This window comes from Oryctolagus cuniculus, chromosome 5, assembly GCF_051225735.1.
Source record: "Oryctolagus cuniculus isolate XC-2025 breed Fujian yellow rabbit chromosome 5, ASM5122573v1, whole genome shotgun sequence".
NCBI lineage: Eukaryota > Metazoa > Chordata > Mammalia > Lagomorpha > Leporidae > Oryctolagus > Oryctolagus cuniculus.
Window position 1 is genome coordinate 8,258,704 of NC_142871.1, and position 23,913 is coordinate 8,282,616.

General features: G+C 60.7%; 1 protein-coding gene across 1 annotated transcript; it reads right to left on the minus strand.

Annotated features, from left to right (window-relative positions):
- Positions 1-5,409: 5,409 nt before the first annotated feature.
- On the minus strand, positions 5,410-22,691 carry PNLDC1 (PARN like ribonuclease domain containing exonuclease 1). The gene is made up of 19 exons (XM_002714964.6): positions 22,535-22,691; positions 22,181-22,238; positions 21,931-22,004; positions 18,439-18,478; positions 17,849-17,972; positions 17,626-17,714; positions 16,235-16,335; positions 13,931-14,007; positions 13,638-13,781; positions 13,096-13,165; positions 12,652-12,737; positions 11,448-11,503; positions 9,197-9,261; positions 8,795-8,848; positions 8,642-8,684; positions 7,496-7,595; positions 6,763-6,938; positions 6,571-6,669; positions 5,410-5,634 (listed from the first exon to the last, which is right to left on the minus strand). The coding sequence occupies exons 1-19, from the start codon at positions 22,608-22,610 to the stop codon at positions 5,571-5,573; spliced, it is 1,596 nt and encodes a 531-aa protein (XP_002715010.1). The 5' UTR covers positions 22,611-22,691; the 3' UTR covers positions 5,410-5,570.
- Between the last annotated feature and the right edge of the window lie 1,222 nt (positions 22,692-23,913).

A 23,913-nucleotide genomic window follows, 5' to 3' on the forward strand; every position in this document is an offset into this window, starting at 1 on the left:
CTCCCTAGGGTCAAAGGTCAGGATCTGGACTGGGGCTGTGGGGGCCACGGCCAGGAAGCCACCACTCACCTTCCCACATGTGGGGCGGGGCGGGGCGGGGCGGGGCGGGCAGGGCCTGGGGTTTGATTGCCACCCTTAAGAGACTCCCAGATGCCCTGTGCTGCAGCCGCTCTGCAGTGGGCGGCCAGCACCCTCCTCCTCCCGAGCTGGACAGCGCTCACCCGGCACTGAATGCTGTTTGACAGGAAACACAGCTGGCGTCTGGTTCTCAACCTTCTGTTTACGACCCTAAGCTTCTGTTTCCTGCTTAGACAGGCCTTCTTCCTCCCAACACTTGCCCCTTTTGCTGGCCCGGCTTGTCTTTTCGTAACCTTAGGATCCATGGTGCAGCTTGCTTCCGGTGTGAGCAGCCAAATTGACTTTATTTTTTACAGGCAGAGTGGACAGTGAGAGACAGACAGACAAAGGTCTTCCTTTTGCTGTTGGTTCACCCTCCAGTGGCCGCCACGGCCGGCGTGCTGATCTGAAGGCAGGAGCCAGGTGCTTCTCCCGGTCTCCCATGGGGTGCAGGGCCCAAGCACTTGGGCCATCCTCCACTGCACTCCCGGGCCACAGCAGAGACCTGGCCTGGAAGAGGAGCAACCGGGACAGAATCCGGCGCCCCGACTGGGACTAGAAGCCGGGGTGCCGGCGCCGCAAGGCGGAGGATTAGCCTAGTGAGCTGCGGCGCCGGCCTCGAATTTACTTTAAATAGCAAACTCATTAAAGCCTTCCAAAGCAGCTCTGCCCCAACTTTAAGATTTATTTGAAAGGCAGAGTTAGAGACAGAGACAGAGAGAAAGGTCTCCCAGTTGCTGGTTCACTCCCCAAGTGGCTTTTTAAAAAGATTTACTGTTTATTTTATTTGAAAGGTAGTTAGAGAGAGGTCTTCCAGCTGCTGGTTCACTCCCCAAATGGCCTCAACAGCCAGAGCTGTGCTAATCTGAATTTAGGAGCTTCTTCCAGGTCTCCCACATGGGTGCAGGGGCCCGAGGACTTGGGCCATCTTCCACTGCTTTCCCAGGTCACAAGCAGCGAGTTGGATCAGAAGAGGAGCAGCTGGGACCTGAACCGGCACTGCAGGCAGAGGCTCAGCCCACGTGGCCACAGCGCGGCCCATCTGGCCCCGTTTTAACACGACACGGCTCCTTAGCAACACCCCCGGTGCTCAGCCTGTGTCCAGCCCACCCCACTGCTCTGTGCTACGCTTCGAACGAGACGTGGCTCCTTAACTCCTGCAGGTGCGTAATCCCCAAAGCCCTTCATCACGGTCCTGAGAGGGCGGAGCCTGACCCGATGGTGGCGTCCAGGTGGCCTGACGGGAGGCCCTGGGTCACCGGAGTGGGCTGTCATGGAAGCCCAAGGGCGGCCAGCCTCCCTCCTGGCCCGATCTCTCCCCAGCCTGTGCTCCCGCCTCCTGCTCTGGGTGCCCTGAGCCACCAGCAGGAACAGCAGCATCAGGGGCTGGACCGAGGGCCCCCCACCCTCAGACGGCAAGTCTGAGGCCCGGAGCCAGGGGAAGCCGCCTCCCTCACCAGCGGCTGGCCTCAGGGATTTCGCTGTAGCGCCACACAGTGCAAGAGCAGGCCGTGATGCCGTCCTCATCAACCCTGCAACTGCAAGAGGCCCCACTTCCAACACCCCTGACGGGAGGTGACAGTGGGAGAGGGTCAGCCGGCGGGGCCATCACCTGGGCTCCTCTGTCCCATTTCCTGTTACCTCTGTTTCCCTAGGTGCTGCGTTTACTGGGGCGAGTCACCACCACCTCACACTACACAGCGCACCCTTGAGGTCTTTGTTGGGATTGCACTGAATCGGCAGACACCAAGGATGCTGGGCAGGCAGAGCCCTGCTCCCCTCCCCCACAGGCAGAGAGGATCCCAAGGCTCACCACCTCTGCCACGTTTCGCCGAGGCAAAGTCCCCGCTGCCGTCTCAGCCAGTGTGTCACCAAGTAACAACCCACAGCGTGCACTTCTGTGTCCCTCGGTGGGAGGGGAAGGTACTCGCTGTGCACGGAGTGTCTGTGTCCCCCCAGGCTCCTCTGCTGGCACCCTAACCCCCCAGTGGGACAGCACCCAGAGGCTACCAGGCCATGAGGGTGCAGCTCATCAGTGAGAGCATCGCCCCCAAAGGCAGGGGGAGGCAGGTGGTCCCTCTCTCTGCCAGGTAAGGACGCGGCAAGAAGGCGGCTGCCTGCGAGCCAGGAGGGTGGCGCTCGCTGAGCGCCGAGGCACCGCACCGTGTTCTCCAGGACTGCGGGAATCGAAGCCGCTCAGGCTGTGGCGTTTTAGTTAGGGCGGCCCTAAGGTGGGACTTAGAGGGTGGAAAGAGAAACTCCAATGTGACGATGGCCGAGTTGGCCACGCTCATTCTCACACTAGGCATCTCACGTAAGCAGCTTAAACCACGAAGGGACGAGATTCGAGAAGCGAGGGACGGGCACGGAGCCGCATCACTGCCACACAACCAGGACCCCAGGGCCTGCAAGAACACCCGGGCCTGGTCCCCACCCTCTCCTGCAGAGGCAGAACCTTGTTATGCAAAATGACACCATTTTCAAAAAGGCTCACTGAGCAGCCCTGAGGAGCTGGAACCCTTCCTTGAAACCACAGCCCAGAGGCGTCAGCGCTGGCTGCAGAGGATGCTGGGAAAGCCACCAGGCTCCGCAGAGCGAGACCCGCGAGACACCTGTGCAGGGCCAGGCAGGTGTCAGCCATGCAGGCACCAGGTGACCCAGCCAGGGCGGGATGAGCCCGACAGACCCAGGGGGCATTAAAGACCCTGAACCTGGAGGAGCCGTCAACTCAGCATTTGGGATGTGTGGAGCAAGTCAGGTACAGGGGAGAGAGAGACTGCGATCCCACGGACAGACGGCCTGCAGGGGACAGAGAGGTCAGGCCGCCCATCTCCAAGGTCAAGGGCTTGGGGGTCTGGTGCGAACCCCACAGGAAGACTGCAGGCAGGAGAGAGATCTGCCTTCCAGCCCCGCAGGTGTCAGGGCAGCGCCCTGGACGGAACAGGGCAGGCTGGATGTGGTCAGCAGCAGCCGGAGGCCTGAGACGCTCACCGCCTCCACTGGCAGGGGGACCTGGAGAAGACCGTGCACTCTGCCATGCATCAGTGGACAACCCAGAACGGCTCAGCAGCGGAAGTGGGACAGGGGAGTCACCAGCGGGAGCGCAGAGCCCAGCCCAAGGTGGAGCCGTGGTGGCGGGGAGCGGGGGAGGTGGCATGCAGTCTGGCGGAGGGTGGCGCAGGGGCCGTGGGGGACAGATAGCAGGGCAGACCAGACCCGCCAGCTCGGCCACGCAGCCGAGGAGGGAGAGCCGCTTGAGCCACAGGCAGAAGCGGACGGAGCTGCGGAAGAAGGCGCGAGCGAGTGGCTTCTGCCACTAACTCGGTTTAATTCACTTAGCGGTGGGCATGATGCTGCATTAAAAAAGAAAAAACCCCACAGAGCCAGAGGCCACGGAGGAAGGAGCAGGACGACGGCCAGACCCTGCACCTGCTGCACACCCAGCGCCTCCTCCCAGAGGGGTTGGGGCTGCTGGAGAGGAAGACAGCCCCCCCGCAGACCACCGGTCATCTCTGGGTGCTCGCCCAGGTTGCCGACAGCAAGGCGGGCGACGTCCACAAAACCCAGCTCGTGGTCACCTCCGAGGGTACAGCAGCTCCCTCCGCCTCCAGCCTCCCCTGCAGGGGGCGGCAGGCACAGCACAGGACCACCGCAGAGGGCTCCAGCCGGCAGCGCCAGGCGACACACTCGCTCAGCAGCCAGCAGGCAAGGGCCCACCTAACACAGCCAGGCCCCAAGTTCACCAACAGAGGGGCGAGTTCCCAGCTTGGAGTCACAGCCACTGAAACCCCGGAGGGTTTGAGCAGACGGGCAAAGCCGCCCCCCACCACCACCCAAGAGCACGGCCTGGCCCACTGGACCCTGGGCAAGGGGGCTGTCACAGACTTCCAGGAAAACAGCTCCTCCCCTCTCTCTCCACCTGCACAGCTGTCGCCACCACATGTGTTCTCTGCAGAACCCCCAGGTGAGGTTCAAGGCTGAGCCAAGCACCCAGCTGCCTTAGAACCAGCAGCTCCAAGAACAGCTACAGGGAGCTGCCAAGTGTGGGACACACCACGGGGAACCAGATCACCCCACGGCACCCCGAGGCTCCAGGCACAGGCTGGCGTTCGCTTTAAGGTCTGACAAGTTAACTTTAAAGATTTGAAAGGTAAAGCATGAGAAAATCTTCCAGATGCCAAGTATTTTTTAAAAGATTTGAAAAGGCATGGCCGGCACCGTGGCTCACTAGGCTAATCCTCCGCCTGCGGTGCTGGCACACCGGGTTCTAGTCCCGGTCGGGGCGCCGGATTCTGTCCCAGTTGCTCCTCTTCCAGGCCAGCTCTCTGCGGTGGCCCGGGAGTGCAGTGGAGGATGGCCCAAGTGCTTGGGCCCTGCACCCCATGGGAGACCAGGAGAAGCACCTGGCTCCTGGCTTTGGGCCAGCGTGAGCAGCCATTTTGGGGGTGAACCAACGGAAAAGGAAGACCTTTCTCTAACTCTGCCTTTCAATTTTTTTTTTTTTTTGACAGTCAGAGGAGGAGAGATCAAGATCTTCCATCTGCTACTCACTCCCCAGGCTGAAACCAAGAGCCGGGAGTTTCATCCAGGTCTCCCCCACGTGTGGTGGGGGCTCGTACCTGTACTTGGGCCGTCTTTCGCTGCTCTCCCAGGTGCATTAGCAGGGAGGCGGATCAGAAGTGGAGCAGCCGGGACTTGAATTGGTGCCCATCTGGGATGCCAGCATGGCAGGCAGAAGCTTAACCTGCTACGCCACAACACCAGGCCCCTCCCAACGTTGATTTACTCCCCAAATGGCTGCAACAGCCAGACCAGGGCCAGGCGAAGCCACGCACACGGAACTGCACCCAGGGTCTCCCGTGGGGGTGGCAGGGGCTCAAGCGCTTGGGCCACCTTCCTCTTACTGGGGAGCTGGATCAGAAGTGGAGGAGATGGGACTCGAACCAGCACAGCGAAGCGGGATGCCAGCCCGGCAAGTGGTGGCTTGACCTGCCGTGCCACAACGCTGGCCTGGGCGTTTGTTTCTAAAGTGAGATTGACGCCTTGTTTGTGATACTCATCAAGGTGTCGCCCGCGTTCGTGACACCAACTCTGCCAGGCTTCAGAGTCTGACCGCACTCGGGCCCTTTTCCAGGCCACATCGCCCCAGCCCTGGGGCCACGGAGCAGTGCAGGCTTCGGTCCCCTCGTTACTACAGCTCCCACCTCCGCTACCTGGGCACCAGCTTAACCCCGGAGGTGGCGGTTTCTCCCCACTCATGGAGAAGGAAAGCTTTAGCCACAGAGACAGGAACTGCATCCAAGGATTTCTTTATCATTGATAGTAGTCACAGAATTCCACATTCAAAAAAGTAACGGGATCTCCAGGGAGGACCACACAGGCCCAGCCGCAAACGGAGCGCAGGAGGGCCTGCCCGAGGGGCTCGGAGACGGGACGGTGGCCACAGGCGGCCCTCAGGGGCTGGGTCTTCCCAGGAAGAATGCCAGCAGGGCCCAGGTGGTGACGATGCCACAGACCCTGCAAGACAAGGCCAACATCGGCCTGTGAGCTGGGCAGGTGCGAGGGCTGCCCGAACAGGCCGGTCCCTCCTCCAGACTCAGTCCGCCCAATGTTCTTCCTTCTGCCTATTGTCCCCGGGGCCGACCCTGGTGTGCTGGCAGTTCTAACCAGGGGCTTGGGGGGGGGGGGGCGGACACCCCCCACCCTCCAGGGGCAAGGCCGTCTCCAGGGACATTCTCAGCTCCTCCCAAATGGCAGCTCCGTCCTAGCTGCTCAGCCCCTAGACCTGCGATGCCCACTTATTCCTTCCTGCATGTCACCGGCCCTTCCTCCCACCCCACCGCCACAGCCACGACACTGGACCCTGTCACGGCCACACCACGGCCAGGCTGACCCACCCGCCTCCTCCACCGTCCATCTCTGCCCACGGCAGAGCGGGGCTTTGAAAACCCGAGTCCGACGGAGGCCTCCTCTGCCGAGACCCCAGCGGTGACCAACTTCTCCCGAGTGAAGCCCGCTGCTCCCTCCCCCACCCCGCAGCCAGGGTGGGGCCGGCTCCTCTCCTGTCCCCTCCACACACAGGGCCCCCTGCTGCCTGGACGCCACCGCCGGGTCACTCCCTGCTCTGCTCCCTTCCTCACGGCACTTGGGTCTCCCCCCGGCCTCCTTTGAGGTGTGACCCCCAGCCCCCTCCCCTTTTAACGGACACCTGTCTCCCAGAGCACGGCGGAGTTCACCCGCTTGTCCCGTGCGTCACCTCCCACAAGCACGCGAGTACTGAGACAGCCCGCGTTCTGTTTGCATCGCTCACCAAACCCAGGGCCCACGGCAGTGGCCAGCAGCAGAGCAGGTGGTGGGTAGGCCCTGGGGGGTGTGGCCGAGCAGGTGGCCCTCCCCTCCCAGTCACCCGTGCCCCAGGCCACCCGGCGGCCAGCCTGCAGCCCGCTCACTCACTGCAGCAGGCACTTGACGTCGGGGGCGTGCCTCCAGTAGCGGTAGAGGGAGACCTGCAGGCTCGGGTGGCCCCTGTATTCCTTGAGGACGTTCCGGGCGCTGCCGAGAGGGGGGGGGGGACATCAGCTGGCACAGCGGGGGCCCGGCCCGGCCGCGGGGGGCGGAGCGCAGACTTGGGGCCCAGGCACCTACTCCTTAAACTTATTGGTCAGGAGCAAGAACTGGCTTCGCGTGAGTCGCCGGACGTCGAACTTGCAGAGGTTCTGGAACTCACGATAGACCTGCTGCTCGCTGACCCCGGGCCACCGCGCAACGCTGAGGATGAGCACGGGGGGCCGGAAACTGGGGTAGTCCGGGCCAGAGAAGTTCTAGGAACGGGAAGAGAGAAACAGCTTTCCACAGTTCTCACGGACCTCTTGTCCCGTCCAAGAATTCCAGAAGAAACCTGGGGGTGGGCAGCAGGCACAGCAGGCGAGGCAGCTGCTTGGGATGGCAGCATCCCACGTTGGGGCGCCAGTTCCAGTCCCGGCTACTCTATTTCCAATCCAGCTTCCTGCTGGTGATGAGTGTGGGGTGCCTGCCACCCGTGGGGTACTGGGGTGCCTGCCACCCGTGCGGGAAACCCAGCTGCAGCTCCTGGCTTTGGCCTGCCCCCAGCTGCTGCAGCCATTGGGGGAGTGAACCAGCAGGTAGAAGATCTGACACTTCACTTTTTAAAAGATTTCGAAGGCAAACAAAGGAGGCCTTGAAGGGCTCTGTTAGGGGCTGGGAGAGCGCAGACAAGGAAGAAGTCTGCAATGATCGCAGCAGAAACAGGAGGAAGTGAGTGTGCGCACCCTCAGCCCTTCCCCGGGCTGCCACTAGGACCCCGCCCATGGCCCAGAGCGCCTCCCGGGGAGGAACGGAGCAAAGCGCAGTCACTTACAACTTTGGGGACCCCAGCGCGGATGAGATTCACTTGGTTCACGTAGGGGGCCAGCATGTCGAGGTACTGAGGGAACGAGGGCTCGGTAGCAGGGCTGTTGCTACACGGACGAGAAAGTCCAGAGCAGTCAGGCCCACGAGGTTCCTCCCACGTTGGAGGCACAGCCCCGCATCTGTGACAGCACAGGGAGCACGCGCCCCCGACAGCCCCCCACCCGGAGCCCCAGGAACCGTGTGGGTGGCCTCCCCCATGGCCCCGGCAAGAACAGAGGTTGCCTGTGACAGCCACTGCCTGCCCATGACCCTCTGCCAGCAGCCACAGCGACAGACTCAGGGCCGGGGGGAGCCCAGGGCGGCTCGGCGCCACCTCCTGGATTCCACATGGCCTTGTTCCACCAGCCCCACCTCAGTCCTGGGACCACTCAAAAGGAATGCAGGCCCCGAGCCAGCACAGCTGGGGGACAGGGCGCCCGTGATGAAGAGAAACTGCACATGGAGCCGGAGGCCCTGGCACTGAGCTGCCGCACCGCCCAACGCAGGCACGATGGAGGCCAGTGGGCGGATTTCTTAGACGACACAGCGAGGTGTCACAGAGCACGCACACGTGCAATTCTCACTACACCGGACGCACACAGGTGGCACCCATCACCGGACTCCAGGTCGGAGCACCTCCAGGCTGGTCCCCAAGACCACGCCTGCCCAACCTGCCAAGTCCCACGTGACCGACGCCCACCCCCAGGATGGTGCTCCAGGACACACACACACACACACACGTCACCTGTGCACTCAGTGCCCCCGTGCCGGGGGCGGCAGGCAACAAGGAAGAAATGCATTCTAGATGCCAACCTGGGGGGTCCTGAACCCCTGCTCAGGGCGCTCTGTTCCAAGTCCCCATCCTTCCGCCCAGCCCGACCCCGCGAATCCCAACCTGTCGAGCTCACTGGGACGAGCGTGGCTGGGACAACACGGATGAAGCCAGCACCCAGCTGGGAAGTGCTGCGGTGAGGACCCAGCGCCTGGGTCTCCCAACCTGCTCGCTGCCCTGGGACCAACCCAGGGGCACAGGGAGCGGTACCCTCCCAGGCAGAGGTGGGGCCGCAGAGGGCCGGGGCTCCCTAAACCCCGCCCACTGCCACAGACCACTCACCTGTGCGCCCTCTGCAGGAGCAGGTGCGCCACTTTCAAAAGAACTGGAGAAAAAAAAAGAAAGAAGCCAGAAACTCAACAGGCCTCAGGGCCTCGAGGTCGAGGTCGCACCCAAATGGGTGGGTTTGTCCCCAGAGAAGAGCGAGGCTCCTACCTGACCCACAGAGGAAGGCGTCGTATGCGGCCTCGTGGGGGCACTTGGTGTCCACTGGAGCGTGTTTCCGAAGCAGGAGGGAACCCGGGGCAGGAGGGAACCCGGGGCCCCGTTAGCACCCGCGTGTGGAAGGCAGACCCTCCTCCCCCTGCCACTTCAGCATCCAACAGCCCACCGCGTGGGCCCTCCCCCCACCCGCGATCCACCCCCAGCCGGGGCACAGAAGGCAAGACCGGAGCTCCGCCATGAGGGAGGGGCCGGGCCATCCGCTCCCACGGTGGGGTTCGCAAGAAGGGAGCCCAGGCCTGGCAGCCTCCGGCACCACCAAGGGGCCCAGCGGCAAGGAAGGGCCCAGACCGAGCTCCGCCCGCCTCCGGCTGAGCGCGGCCTCCGGGCACACACCGTATTTTTCACACTTGTTCGCGTGAATGATCTCTGGTCCGGAATTCTTGGTGGGATTCAAGTTACTGTTAGAGAAGGAAAACGGGATGGAGAGTAACTCGTTAACAGTAGTCCCCTCAGTCCGCCCTCGGTCCCCGCACGCACGCACCAGGGCTCGGAGCCTGGCAGCAGACGAGAGACAGGTGCAGGAGGCTCCGGCTACGTTACCCTGGTGTTTCTCAGGGCAGCGGCCAGAGCCCGGCACCAGGGTGCACGCGACGCCGTCCCTGCCCTCCGGCGCGTGACGACCACAGGTGATCACGCGTGTCCCCCACACCCCCGGGGCCAAAGCCGCCAGACAGGCTTCCCCAAGGACACAAGAGACTCAGCCTGGGCACCAACGCAGCCCACGGGGAAGCAAGACGGGCCAGTGGAGAGCAGGGCCAGTGGAGAGCAGGGCCAGTGGAGAGCAGGGCCAGTGGAAAGTGGCCGAGCCCCGTGACGGGCGCAGCCCAGAGGGGAGCGGCCCGCACAACACGTGGGAGTGACCAGAAGGACCCGGTCACTCTGGTGGCCACAGGGGAAGTTGGCAGGAAAGGCCTGCAGCGCGCGCCAGAGACCCCGAGCGCATCACGGAATAACAGCAACAGGACCCGGCCAACCCGAGACGGCGGCGGCGACTCCACCTCAGGACCACGGCTGGGTCTCGGCTCTGGGGGGCGTGGGGGTGGGGTGGGGTGAATGGCGACGGCCCAGTCACTGAGGAGATGCTCACCCGATTTGTTTTCCAACAGTAATCTGTGCTTAGCTGCCCTGAACCTCGGTTTCCCCACCTGTAAGATGGGCGTGGCCCCTGGGCCCATGCCCTAAAGTGAGCATCAGGAACAGGGCCAGCCACACCCAGGGCAGCCGAGACTCCAACAACGCGGACCAAGCGCAGGTGCCGAGTGCTCCCGGGGGCGGACTCGACGGATCCGCCCGACAACCTCGTGGGTTCCATGCTGTTTGTTACTTTTCATTTCAGATGGTAGAAGTGAGGCACCGAGAGGCTGAGAATTCCCGAGGTTTCTTAGAAGACTAGGGAGTGGCACAGCTGGTATTTCAACCCAGGAAGCTGGCACAGGCATCGGCCCAGCAGGTGAGGTCCACCTGGGATGCCCACACCCCGTATTCAAGTGCCTGGTTCGCGTCCCTGCTCCGCTTACAACGCGGCTTCCTGGGGATGCGCACCCAGCACTTGATGGCTCAGGTTGCTGGGTACCTGCCACTCACACGGGACACCCAGACCGAGTTCCTGGCTTCTAGCTTCAGTCTGGCCCAGCCCTCAGCTGGTTGTGGATGTCTGCGGAGTGGACGGAGGAGTTCTCTTGGTCTGATTACACCTGTTGCTCTTTCAAATAAGTAAAAAAATCAGGGGCTGGTTTTGTGGTACAGTGGGTCAAGCTGCCTGCATCCCACACAGGCACTGGTTCAAGTCCCAGCTGCTCCACTTCCAATCCAGCTCCCTCTAATGCACCTGGGAAAGCAGAAGACGGCCCGAGTGCTTGGGCTCCTGCACCCACGTGGGAGAAGAGGAAGCTCCTGGCTTCTGATCAGCCCAGCCCTGGCTGTTGCGGCCATTTGGGAAGTGAAACAGCAGATAAAAGACCTCTCTCCCTCTCTCTCTGCCTCTCTGTAACTCTGCCTTTCAAATAAATAAATCTTAAAAAAAAAGAAAGGCAGCCCCGGGTCTCAAGGCCACGCTCATGGTGAGCGACACCCAGGGCCACATCTATCCCCAGTGCCTCACCTGCATCTTCCCGCCCACCAAGACCAGACAGGTGTGTGCAGGGCGACCCTCCAAGACCACCGAGGGGACGACACAGAGAAGAGGAGCCAGAGGTCGCCAGGACAGTGCTGGAAACGGGCTGCTCAAGGCAGGGCAGCCAATGCTGACGCCCCGGGAAAAGCCAGGAGTGGCCATGCTGGCTCCCCCAGGGCCGGGGCGGGGAGCAGGGGAGTGCGGGGAGCTGGGCCCTTCCTGCCTGGCCTCACGCATGTGAGAACCTCCAGAAAGGCCCCGGTGACTACCAGAGCGCTGGGGCACCTGGGCAGTGGTGGTGAGGTTTCCGCCTCTGGTCTCACTTCCTTCTAAGAATCGGGGGTCGAAAGGGCCACGTGCACCCAAGACTAGAAAGCACCAGGTTGTGGGGGGTGGGCCCACGGGCGAAGAACCTTCTAGAAGAACCCGAGGGCTGAGGCTGCAGACCATGTCACCAGGCACCCTCCTCACCTGTTCAAGACCTCGTACACTTCGGAAAGATTTGAGACCCTCGGGAAATTCAGTTCCTGCAATTACAGACGACAGATCAGGGCGAGGAAGACGTGCACTTCGGTTACCTGCTCCGGGTGTCGCCGAGTGGACACTCACGTGGCCTTGGGAATGCCGCCTCCTCCCCCTCCCATGTACACCTGTCTTCACTGCTCGTTCCACGGCAGGGCTCCCGGGAGCCGTGGGTATCCTAGGACAGCTCCAACACAGGCCACAAACCACTGCCCACGAAGTGCACGCCACCCCCGCTATCGAGAGACGTGCTTACGGGATTCTACAGCCAGCCATGCAGGGCACCAGGCCAAGGCCAGGGGCGAGTGGGCAGAGCGCCAGGCATTCTGAGGGCCTCGGGACAAGGCCAGGACCCTCAGGGCCAAGAGCTTGTTACAGCTAGAAACGCACGAGATGGACGACAGCATCTGTGTGCAGCGGACCAAGGAACCCGACCCCGTTTCTGTGACTGCTCCTCGAGTGGTCGCCCCAAGGCTTTCAAGGCTCAAGCCGACTCCCCTCCCTGTTCAATTTTTAAGCAACTGGGTCCCCTGCTCCCCACAGGCAGCGCATAACCCCAACTTCATAATGGTCACCGGACAGCTTCCAAACCAGGCTGAGACTTGTCGAGGAGCGAGGGTGTCAGGGTGAACCCAGGCCCCCTGGGCTCAGCACACGCCACGTGGGGCCCCTACCCTGGTGCTCCCGCAGCAGGCTGCGGGTGTGTACAAGGTGTGTGCGCTATGAATTGTACAGGCCCCAACAGGAGCCATCCCACGGTCCCACTTAAGCAAGCACAAAAACTATGTACCCGTCAATCAAAACGCGGGCACCTAGAGGGAAGGGAAACCACCACACAGAAGCGAACACGCCGACCCGGACGTGCCAACACAACAGGAAACCGAAGGGGCTTTAAGACAGAAAAGCTTCCTGCCACCCACACCGGAGAGCCGGATGGAGCGCTGGGCTCCTGGCTTCGGCCTGCCCCAGCCCTGGCTGCTGTGGCCACGTGGGGAGTGAGCCGGCACATGGGGGATCTCTCCCCCTCTATCACTCTGCCTTTCAAAGAGCTACGTCTCTTAAATTAAGTAAAAATACAAAAGGGGTCAGGGACCGATTTCCAACACGACGTAAGCAAGCCTGGGGCCGCCGGGACAGACGATGCGGCCGTTACCTTCCAGATGTCCTTCGTCACATTCTTGGTGTCGATGAGAACAGGAAACAGGCTGTGGATATTCTGCTTAAACTGATCGTAGCTTTCTGCAGGGAGAGACGCGGACAGTCGCGGGGAGTCCGCTTGCGGGGAGAGCCGGGAAGGGGCCGTTCTCTAACCCAGCTTGGCTGCCAGCACCGACTGTCAAAGCGGATGAGCAGGGGACAAGACCAGCAGACGGCCCGAGCCCCCGCCGCTGGGGATCCCGCCCTCACATCCAGCCACTGTCGCCGCTGTGAGTCCTGCGGCCCAGGGGTTTCCAATCGCCCCGCTGGGTGCCCTCCACTGCTGGGCGCAGGGAAGAACTGGCGTTACAGGGGCTTCCTCGGTGGTCCGACTCCGGCCCAGCGCGCTTGCCGGGCAGCACAGCGGGACGGGAGGGTGCGGTGGCAGGTGCGCCCCTACCTGGGAGGGGCCTGAAGAACTTCTCGTGCAGGTGCAGCAGGTCCATCATCATGTTATGCCCCACCAAGGGCTACTTGGAGCCAATCGCCAGGGGAGAGAAACAGAATTTTAGAAGCAGAGCCAGACACCCGGGGTGAAGCAGGGTTTGTTTTTTTTTTTTTTTTACAAAGGATACAGCCTTAGAAACTGCTGCAGTTCTGGGCACCTGGCAAGTGCAACCGACCCTCATTCTGACCAAGAAAGGCAGCGCTCAACTGCTTCAGGGCCAAAAAAAAGAAAAAGGGGGGAGGGTGCATGAGTTGGAAGCGCTGGAAGCTGAAGCGTGGAGGCCCCCGGCTTCCTCTGCAAGGCCAGGGAGCGGCAGCGTTCGGCAAGCCTAGCCCTTTGCAGCTTCTCCCGGCATGGGCTGGCGAAAGCAAGCCCACCGCCAGGAAGCCAGCCAACAACGAGGGCGGCTCACTTCTCGGGAGGAAGCCGTCTTCGTTCGAAGGATCCCTCGGTATCTACGGCAGGAATTGGGAAAGATCCGGGGCCTCGCCTACCTTCTGGGCTCTCACCAGCATCTGGAAGAAGACGGAGAAACCCCTGGCCGAGAGCAGAATCTTCTCCTTCCAGCAGCTCGCCCGGTCACAGGACGTGTGCTCCAGGTACCAGCGATGCTGCCTGCTCACCTTCTTCACGACCACCTGCCACGAGGCCGCGACGCACTCCCTCAACCCGGGGTTCCCACCAGTGAGCCCCAGACGCAGCTCCCCACCCCCAGAGCACATGAGAGCCACTTCCCGAGGCCAGACTCGGCCGAAGGAGACAGACGCGGGACCGGGCAAGCACGCACCCCCTGCTCTCTCTGCGCTGTCCAGATGTTGGGGAGGGCCTGCCTCAGCACCAGCTGGACTTCGAAGGCCTGGAACCCTACGGCAGGGAGACACGAGCACACCTGGAAATGGCCACACTCCCAGCAGAAGCCGAGAGGGAGACGAGCCAGGGCACGCAGAGTGGACCGGCAGCTGGTCGGGGCGCACGGCCGTGCGCTCTGGGGAGCACACGCCAACGCTCTGATCACAGGGCTGCCGAAAAGTTGTTCCTATGGGTTACAGCTATTGGTGTCAGCCGTGTTAAAAGAAACAAATTATTCTCAAAGTAACAAAAACCTCATTATACATGAACAAAAATGATGTTTATGGGGGTCAGTGCTGTGGCATGGCAGGTAAAGCCGCCGCCTCCAGTGCCAACATCCCATATGGGTGCCGGTTCGAGACTCTGCTGCTCCATTTCCAATCCAGCTCTCTGCTGTGGCCTGGGAGCGCAGAAGATTGGGCCCCTGCACCCGTGTGGGAGACCCGGAAGAGGCTCCTGGGTCCGGACTGATACAGCTCAGGCTGTTGCGGCCATTTGGAGAGTGAACCAGCTGATGGAAGACTCTCTCTCTGCCTCTCCTTCTCTGTGTAACTCCTTCAAGTGAATAAATAAATCTTTAAAAAAAAAAAAAAAAGGTCTTAAACTTACTTGAAAGACAGAGTTACAAAGAAAAAGATACAGAGCTCCTATCTGCTGGTTCACTCCTCAGATGGCCACCAACCAGCAGCTGTGGGCCAACCCAAAGCCAGGAGCCAGGAACTGTCTAGGTGTCTCCCATGTGGGTACAGGGCTCCACGCACTCGGCCTGGGAAAAGCAGAGGACAGCCCGTCAGCAGGGAGCTGGTTTGCAGGGGGGCAGCCGGGACAGGAACCGGTGCTCACGGGGAAGCTGGCATCGCAGGTGGCTTAACCCACCGCACAACACCGGCTCCTCGTGAAATTCCTGTTAATTCAATTTTGCACAAACTGACTTGCCCTTGTATCACTATACAATACCAATAAAAGCCAGTATAAATACAGCCACTGATCTCACCAGAAAGGTCTCGTGTTGGGAACCTGTCCGGCTCGTGGGGACAGATGCAAATTCTTCAAAATTTCAGTTTTTGATGGAAAACTTGAATTTCACCATTAGCAAGCACTGTAAGTTTTTTTCCTTGAAACAACTCTTTATGTGATCATTTTCACAAACGAAAAACACCAGGCTGGCGCCGCGGCTCACTAGGCTAATCCTCCACCTGCGGTGCCGGCACCCTGGGTTCTAGTCCCGGTCGGGGCACCGGATTCTGTCCCGGTTGTTCCTCTTCCAGTCCCGCTCTCTGCTGTGGCCTGGGAGGGCAGTGGAGGATGGCCCAAGTGCTTGTACCCCTGCACCCTCATGGGAGACCAGGAAGAAGCACCTGGCTCCTGGCTTTGGATCGGCGCAGCACTGGCCGTTGAGGCCATTTGGGGGGTGAACCAACAGAAGGAAGACCTTTCTCTCGGTCTCTAACTCTGCCTGTCAAAACACACCTAAATAACCATGGTCAGTGCTTTCCAGTAAAGGATATTCCATAAAAAAGAAAAAAAGCAGCTAACTCGGCTCTCGTCTCGGATGCCCGCGTGTTGTCCCTCGGCACAACCACCGAGCTCTAATGCGCGTGGCGACGGGTAGCAGACACAGCGACGCTCAGAAGGTGAGCAACCAAGGTTACGGCGAGAACAGCACGTGTCCATCATCATCCAGAGGGTTCGGGGACAGCGCTTGTTCTCAGCCAGAGCCCCTGCGAACAGCACGGCGTCTACCTGCACAGTGCGAGGCTCCTGCCACGTGTGCCACGCGCCGGCTGCTCTCCCACCACCGCTGCAGCCCCAGGGCGGGAAATGACATGACAACGGCAAGCGACAGCTGCGGGGTACCCTGAAAGTGGCTGTGAGCCCCGCAGACCCTTGGGCAAGGATGGCCAGGGTCTCAGAGACCCCGGGGGCCCCAGACCAGGCTCCGAGAGCTGCCGAGCTAGGGCTCCACGCTGCACCGTGCGGGAGAAACCCAGAGGAGCAACTGTCGTTAAGAACAGGACACGGAGCTCTCGGGAAAGCCATGAGAAGGACGGGGAGGAACGGAGCCCGACTCCCTGGGCCTGCAGAGCCGTCCGCTCGGAATTCAGGATGGAGCACAAGGACTGCGCACCGTCCAAGCGCAGGCTCAGCCGGGAGGCATTTGGGAGTGAGACCCACAGGAGGCGGGGGCCGGGGCGGGGGTTCCCCCTTCTCCTGGGACCTGGCCCGGCGGCCTCTCGCCTACCAGCAATCCCAGGCAGCGTTATCGAGTCGCCTTCCTCGGCCGGGTCCAGCCACCGCGTCACCTCGTCGATCACCACCTTGATCTGGTCTTTATCCAGGGAGCTGAAAACGGGCACATGAGAGGGAGACGCTGGAGCACAGCGGACCAGGACCCCAAGACGCCGCCTGCCTGGCTAACCCGAGAGGGGTGTGTCTGCACGTGGCGGCCTCGTGAAGGCCACGGCTCCTGTGGGGCTTCACGCACCAGCAGGCCACAGCCGCTCGGCCTCCGTCTGCCTCCCTGGGCGCCGCAAGGGGGGCCAAGGCACTGGACGCAGCCAGTTCCAAGCACTGGTGCTCTCGGGACCGTCTCCGCCAGCCACCCTTCAGAGGTGACCAAACACATCCTGGGGTGAACCAGGGCAACACAAGGACCAGGCAAGTCCCTCGCCAGTGTTAGAAACACCACAACACTGCCCGAGCAGGGCCCTCTGGAAGGAACATGCGTGTTTATTTCGACATGAAGACATCTGAAATTCATGCACATGAGAGGTCTTCAAAACGCTTATGGAAACACAAGAAAATGACACATGAACTGAAAGATGTTTCCACCGAAACAAGACATTTCCCCCCCAAATTTTGAGGTGTCCTCACATAGAAACGTGCGATCTGGAATACAGAGCCCCTTCTCCCAGCCCTGGGAGATCACATGCTGAAAATCCTAGTTGTTCTTCCCATACAATTTGTCCAAAAACCAGCACTGAGAATACAAAAGTGAACCACGCCTGTGCAACACAACGCGACGACCCAGACCTGTGACGAGCGTCTAACGTACTCCTCTTGCCGACAGGGGCAAGGGGCCAAAAGCCCAAGCAGCCTATGTGACTATCCCAGAACCCACAGGCCTTTGCCAACACCAAGGGGACCCCGGCCCCAGTCAGGTCAACCCACCCCAGCCCTTGATCAAGCAGTCTTAGGTTCCAGAACAAGGACCAACGAGGGGCCCGAGGGAAACAGGCAGGGGTCCACCCGTAGGGGGCACAGCCAAGCCTCAGACACAGCAGTGCTGGGCACACAGGGGCGACATAACCACGCCCAGCTCCTGTCCAACACCAGTGCCCAGCACGGCAGGCACGGCCAAGGGCTGCCCGTGAGTTACCCTTGAAAAGCCCTTGGGGGCGCGTCTCCCGGCAAGTGCAACACAGCCATCTTCCCCTCCCGCTCGCAGTACCAAAGCAAGTGGCGCATTTCTCACTTTCAACACCGGCCGCAGGAGACGCACCAGGGCCACGGCCAGGGCCATGGCCACGGCCGGGGAACAGCGGGCGCGGGCGGAACCAGGTCAGGGCCCGCCTGCAGGCCGCGCACCCCCCTCCGCCAAGAAGCCCCAGGGCGCGAGCGGGAGGGCTCTACCTGCGCACCCGCCAGTCTCCAGCCAGGATGTTCTGCTTGATTTTCTTCTCCTGTTCTTCATTCATGTACGGGATTCCCTTTTTGAGAAACTGGAGGCGGGGACGGAACAAGGAGACAAGTCAGAGGCCACGGCCCGTGGCGGCAGCATCTGGCTCTCCCGGCTCAGGCAGATGGGGGCAGGGAAGAGGCGGCGAGGCCAGGAGCTCCCCCCACAAGGCCCCACCTTGTTATAGTTGAAGCCATACTGATTCAAAAACTGAACACTGGAGGCCTGGAAAGAGAATTCCGAGTCCAAAATCCCAAATGTTGTAGGAAAGAGAAAGAAGTTGCACGAATGGGCTACGTACCTGCAGGAGAGGAGACCCGTTAGGAGACAAGGTCCCGGCCACTCGCAGCCGGCCTCGCACAGCGGGCGCTTTCCGTTCAGACGCGACGTCGGCTGCGCTTCAGGGACCTCGGCCTGGCCCAGGGGCCAAGGACAAAAGGCTGGGATCTTGCCCTGGGGTCCGCCCCGCAAGCTCAGCCGGGCTGCTGCACAGAGCGGACATTCAGCGCCTCCAACTGTGTGCAGGTGGGCTGTCCTGGACTGGCCGGCGGCCGCCCTCACTTGACCTTGCGTGCCTGGGACCCACTGGGCAGTGTGAACACCGCCCCTACTACAACGCACAGCGCGGAGGCTCAGGGCAGGGGTGGAGCTGGAATCTACAGAGGCCAGAAGCAGGAGGGCACGGGGGTGTCCAGGGCCGAAGGGACGGCCGTGGACAGGCAGGGCGGGAGCCACGTGTGCCGCCCAGGCTCGCTCTTCGTACGTACTTGTTCGACTCCCCTTCGATCGTGGAGAACACGGACAGCCCTAGAAGAACGACAGACGCCATGAATACCAAACGAGAGCTACCTGCCAGGAGCTGGCGAGACCCAGCCTCACCACCGGGCTCCGCGGCCAGACGCCACGTGGGCGGTGGCACAGCAGAGCGTCTCTAAGGAGAAACAGAAGGCAGACAGTCCCAAGGCAGAACTAGCAAATTGGAAATAGCCCCCAAATCGGGCAAATGTTACTGGATGGTTCTTCAAACACGGAAGTGAACGCTGCAATACCATTTTCAGTTTTTAAAATTTGAAAGAGTTACACAGAGAGAGGAGAGGCAGAGAGAGAGAGAGAGATCTTCCATCTGATGATCCACTCCCCAATTGGCTGCAATGGCAAGAGCTGTGCCGATCTGAAGCCAGGAGCTTCTTCCAGGTCTCCCACATGGGAGCAGGGGCCCAAGCACTTGGGCCATCTTCTACTGCTTTCCTAGGCCACAGCAGAGAGCCGAATCGGAAGTGGAGCAGCCGGGACTGGAACCGGCGTCCATATGGGATGCTGCACTGCAGGCCAGGGCCTTACCCGCTACGCCACAGCGCCGGCCCCAGCATTTCCAGTTCTAAAACTACCCAGGGGCTGCTGCCGGGGCCCAGCAGGTTAAGCCATTGCTTGGGACACCCACATCCCAGAGCCAAGTGCCTGGGTTTGAGTCCCACACACTCTGCCTCCCATCAGCTTCCTAACGGACACCCTGGGGGAGTGGCAGGTCAGGGCCCACGTACTTGCGGCCTGCTACCTGTTTGAGGCACGGATGGCTGGCTTTTGTGGGCACTTGAGTGACAGAGGAGATGGAAAAACTTCTTTATTTTCATCTATTTGAAAAATGGAGCAACAAACATTTAATAAACAAATACCTGGGGCAGGCATTGTGGCACAGCGGGTAAAGCCACTGCCTGCAGTGCCGGCATCCCATATGGGCACCAGTTCGAGTCCCGGCTGCTTCACTTCCCATCCGGCTCTCTGCTACGGCCTAGAGGGGCAGCAGAAGATGGCCCAAGTCCTGGGGCCCCTGCACCCACATGGGAGACCCAGATAGAGTTCAGGCACCTGGCTTTGGCCAGGCCCAGCCCTGGCTGTGGTGGCCATTTGGGGAATGAACCAGCAGATGGAAGATCTCCCCCTTCCAAGTAAATCTTTTAAAAAATAATACCCTTTAAAAAATAACCAGGGAAAACACCAAATCCATGAACTAGAAGATTTATGAAGTTTACTGCTTTCCAGTGTCTACATGGCTTAAAGATACAAAGAAGACATTTCAAAGAACAGAAACGACACAGAGCCGCAGCCAGGATGGCTGTGTTGGCACAGCAGAGAAGACACGGCTTGGGCAGCCGCACCCGAAACCCTGGCACCGGGCTCAAGTCAGCTCTGCTCCCAATTTCCGCCTCCTGCGAGTGTGCGCCCTAGAGGCAGCGGGCGACGGCCCTTGTGGTTGGGTCCCTGCTTCCCGCGGGAGACCCGGATGGAGCTCCTGGCTCCTGGCTTCAGCCTGGCCCAGCCCAGGCTGCTGTGGGCATCTGGAGAGTGAACCAGCAGATGGATGAACAATCTTGCAAAAGAAAAAAAGACACGCTACTGTTTTCCGTACTTCTCAAAGTGGTCTTATTTAGGAAAAGAACTACAATAGAAGAGCAGCAAAGAACAAGGATAGAGAACACACACACACACACACACACACAGCCACTCAGCACCATTTATAGTAAAAGCAGGATCAATAAAACCTGATCCAGGGGCCGGCGCTGTGGCGCAGTGGGTAAAGCCGCTGCCTGCACTGCTGGCATCCCATATGGCTGCCAGTTTGCGTCCCAGCTGCTCCACTTCCAATCCAGCTCTCATGCTATGGCCTGGGAAACAGCAGATGTCCCAAGTCTATGGGCCCCTGCACCCAGGCGGGAGATCTGGAAGAAGCTCCTGGCTTCGGATCGGCTCAGCTCCAGCCAATGTGGCCAACTGGGAGTGAACCAGGGGATGAAAGACCTCTCTACCTCCCCTTCTAACTCTTTCAAATAATCTTTAAAAAATTTTCAGAAAAAATCCATGGCTTGTTCTTTTATAATTTTACTGAAAGAATCAAGCTCTTGTTAATATATTAACTATCAGTGGTTTTCAGGATTAAGTAGTTGTAACAGAAACCACATTGCCTGCAAAACTTAACATTTACTATTTAGTCTTTTACAGAAAGTCTTTGTTGACTCTTGCATTAAACATGAAATTGGCGGGGCTGGCGCTGTGGTGCAGTGGGTTAACGCCCTGGCCTGAAGCGCCGGCATCCCATATGGGCGCTGGTTCGAGACCCAGCTGCTCCACTTCTGATCCAGCTCTCTGCTGTGGCCTGGGATAACAGAAGATGGCCCAAGTCCTCGGGCCCCTGCACGCACATGGGAGACCCAAAGAGGCTCCTGGCTCTGGATCAGCACAGCTCCGGCCACTGTGGCCAGTCGGGGAGTGAACCATCAGATGGAAGACATTTCTCTCACTCTGCCTCTCCTCTGTGTGAACTGTGGCTTTCAAATAAATAAATAAATCTTTAGAAAAGAAAAAAAAAAAAGAAATTGGCGCCAGCACTGTGGCATAACGGCATCCCATATGGGCACTGGTTGGAGTCTTGGCTGCTCCACTTCCAATCCAGCTCTCTGCTGTGGCCTGCGAAAGCAGAAGATGGCCCAAGTGTTTGGGCCCCTGCACCCGTGTGGGAGACCCAGAAGAAGCTCCTGACTCCTGGCTTCAGATCAGCTCAGCTCTGGCTGTTGCAGCCATTTGGGGAGTGAACCAGCGGCTGGAAGACCTTTCTCTCCATCTCTCCCCTCTGTGTCTGTAACTCTGCCTCTCAAATTAAAAATTAGGGGGAGAAAAAACCCACAAAATCAGAATAATTATTTTTTCCTCTACCAAGCAGGCCAAGCTTAAGGCATTATCAGATACCCAGTGATGGCGAGGGCACCGACGGGCACATTCCGTGTTGGTGCAGCTCGCCACGGTCTCTGGCCGCACACATCACACTGTACTGCACATCACACTGTACCGTCAAAGCACGGACCGACAGGAGAGCAGGTCAGAGGGCACGCCCATCACCTGGAACACCTTGCAATGGTCAGACCTGGGTGTGCTGATCTAGAAAGTTCTCACCAAACCCCACGTGGGGGGAGCAGGAAGGAAACCAAGACGCAGACAAAACACAGTTAAGACCTTGTACGCGTAAGGCTTTAACAAACGGCTCGTTTCTTAAATTTCAAACGTGGAACAGGTACCAGACTGTCCCTCGGGGTGAGCTTATTCAGACAGAAAACACCGCTAACGCTTTGCTCACTCCGAGGTCAACGCTGACCCCACAGGCAAGGCCAAAAGCAGAGCAAGCACACTAGAGCGACACCCAGCTCCGGGAGGACACACGGAGCTGGTGTCCACCAGGAGGAAACACAGACACCGAGGGCGGAACTCACCAATCTGACAGATTGTGAACTGCTGCACACTGCGCCGGGTCTTCAGGTACCACTCGGACGGCAGATCAAAGAGGCTGCGAACGAACGGGGGTCTCACTCCACAGGCCGGGGGGGGGGGGGCGGGGGGGCACCGCCAGCACCCAGTGGACTACGGCCAGGCCCCCGCCCCAGCACCGCGCAAATGCCAGCAAGGAGCCGACCGAGCAGGTGAGCCGCCTCCGACTGGCCCCCAAAGCAGCGGCTGCTGTACCTTATCTGATGGGGTTCAGACAGGCTGGACCGAAGGCCGGTGAACTCGATGTCCAGACCTGCCGGGCAGACGAGAGAGTCGACAGTCCACAGGTGGCCGGCGCCCGGGGCTCAGGACGCCAGGCGAGTCCAGTAAGCGAAAACGGAGCAAACCACCTGGCTGTACCCGGGCCACACGGAAGCGCCGGCCGACAAGGTGCGCGCAGAGGCCTCGGGCGCGCTGCTTAACGTCCCTCGCCGGGAGGGTCCGCGAAGCAGCCCGGGTCCGGAGCTCCGTCCGGCCTCCGCCGCCTCCCCGCCCCGGCCTCACCCAGGCGCAGGCCCCGGCGACAAGGCTCGGGACCCGGCCGCTTACCCACGAAGTCGGCGCCCAGGACCAGCTCCTGGAGCAGGGGCAGGTTCTGCTCGAACTCGTCGGCGCCCACGTCCATGGTCGCGCAGCTGGACCGAGGGCGCCGGCGCAGCCACGTGCCGCCCGCACGCTTCCGCCGCTGCACTGGCCTTAAAGGGCTCGCCCCCGCCCCCGGCGGCCGCCCCGCCCCCGCCCGCGCACCTGCCGCGCGGGGCGCTGGATCAGCGACGGTTGCCGGTGACCGAAGCCTGATCACCTGCCTCCCCGGCCAATTCTCTGGGCCCGCAGGTGGTTCAGGGCCCGCAGAGTGGCAGGGGGCCGGGTGGGAGGAGCCCACGAGCAGGAGCAGCGCAGGTCCCGCTCCTCCGGCCTTGGGTGGTCTCCTCCCCTACAGCTCTCGCGTGCCCCGTCCGCCCCACCCCGCCGGCGGGACCCTGGCACCGCACTGGACGCACAAAGCCCCGGACATCGCCCGGTCCCCGCCCCACGAACCGTTCTCATTAGTGCGCGTCTTGCTCACATCCTCTCTTGACTAGCTGCGAGAACTTCCTACACACGGGTTAGGTGCTCATTTTACTTGAAAGGCAGCGAGGTCCTCCATCGGCTGGTTCACTCCCCAGATGCCTGCCATAACCAGGGCTGAGCCAGGCTAAGCCTGCAACCCAGAACTCCACCCAGGTCTCCCCAGTACCTAAGCCGGCACCTGCTGCCTCTCAGAGGGCGCCCCAGCAGGAAGCGGGGCCAGACGGAGCAGGACTGGAACCAGGCACTCCAAGTCCCAAGCAGCACCTCACCTTTGAGTGGGAACTATTAAAGCGACATACTTTTAAGTGTCTCCAGTGAGCTATTTACTGATCAAAAGCGGACCACTGAATCCTTGGATTTTGAAGGGCTCTGTTTGTTTTTAAAGATTTCACTTGTAAACGAGTGGATACATGAAAATAATTAAAACATCTAGAGTGGTGGTGTTACCTGCTGGTGAAGACACCAGTCAGGCCGCCGCGCCCACCTGGGAGGGCCTGGCTCCAGCCTCCTGCCCGGCGGCCCCGGGAGGCTGAGGACGGCTCAGGCAGCTGGGTTCCTCGGCCCACACCTGAGACTGGCTCTTGGCATCAGACCCGGGCCTTGCAGGCGTTCGGGGAACACACCAGCAGGTGGGAGCAATTTCAAGTCTCGCCTTTGTTTTTTGGAAAGCAGCGCTGCTGTAGAGAGACCCTAATGCTTACAGGCCCTTCCTCCTCCCACCTGCCGGCCAGAAAGTTAACCCCGTCGTCTGCCGCATCAGCTGCTGAGGCCGCCCCGCTGCCCCTCCGCCCAGGCTCTCCACCAGCCTGCAGTGCCCTCCACGCGGCAAGCTGTCCCTCCATGGCAGCCGGAGCGCA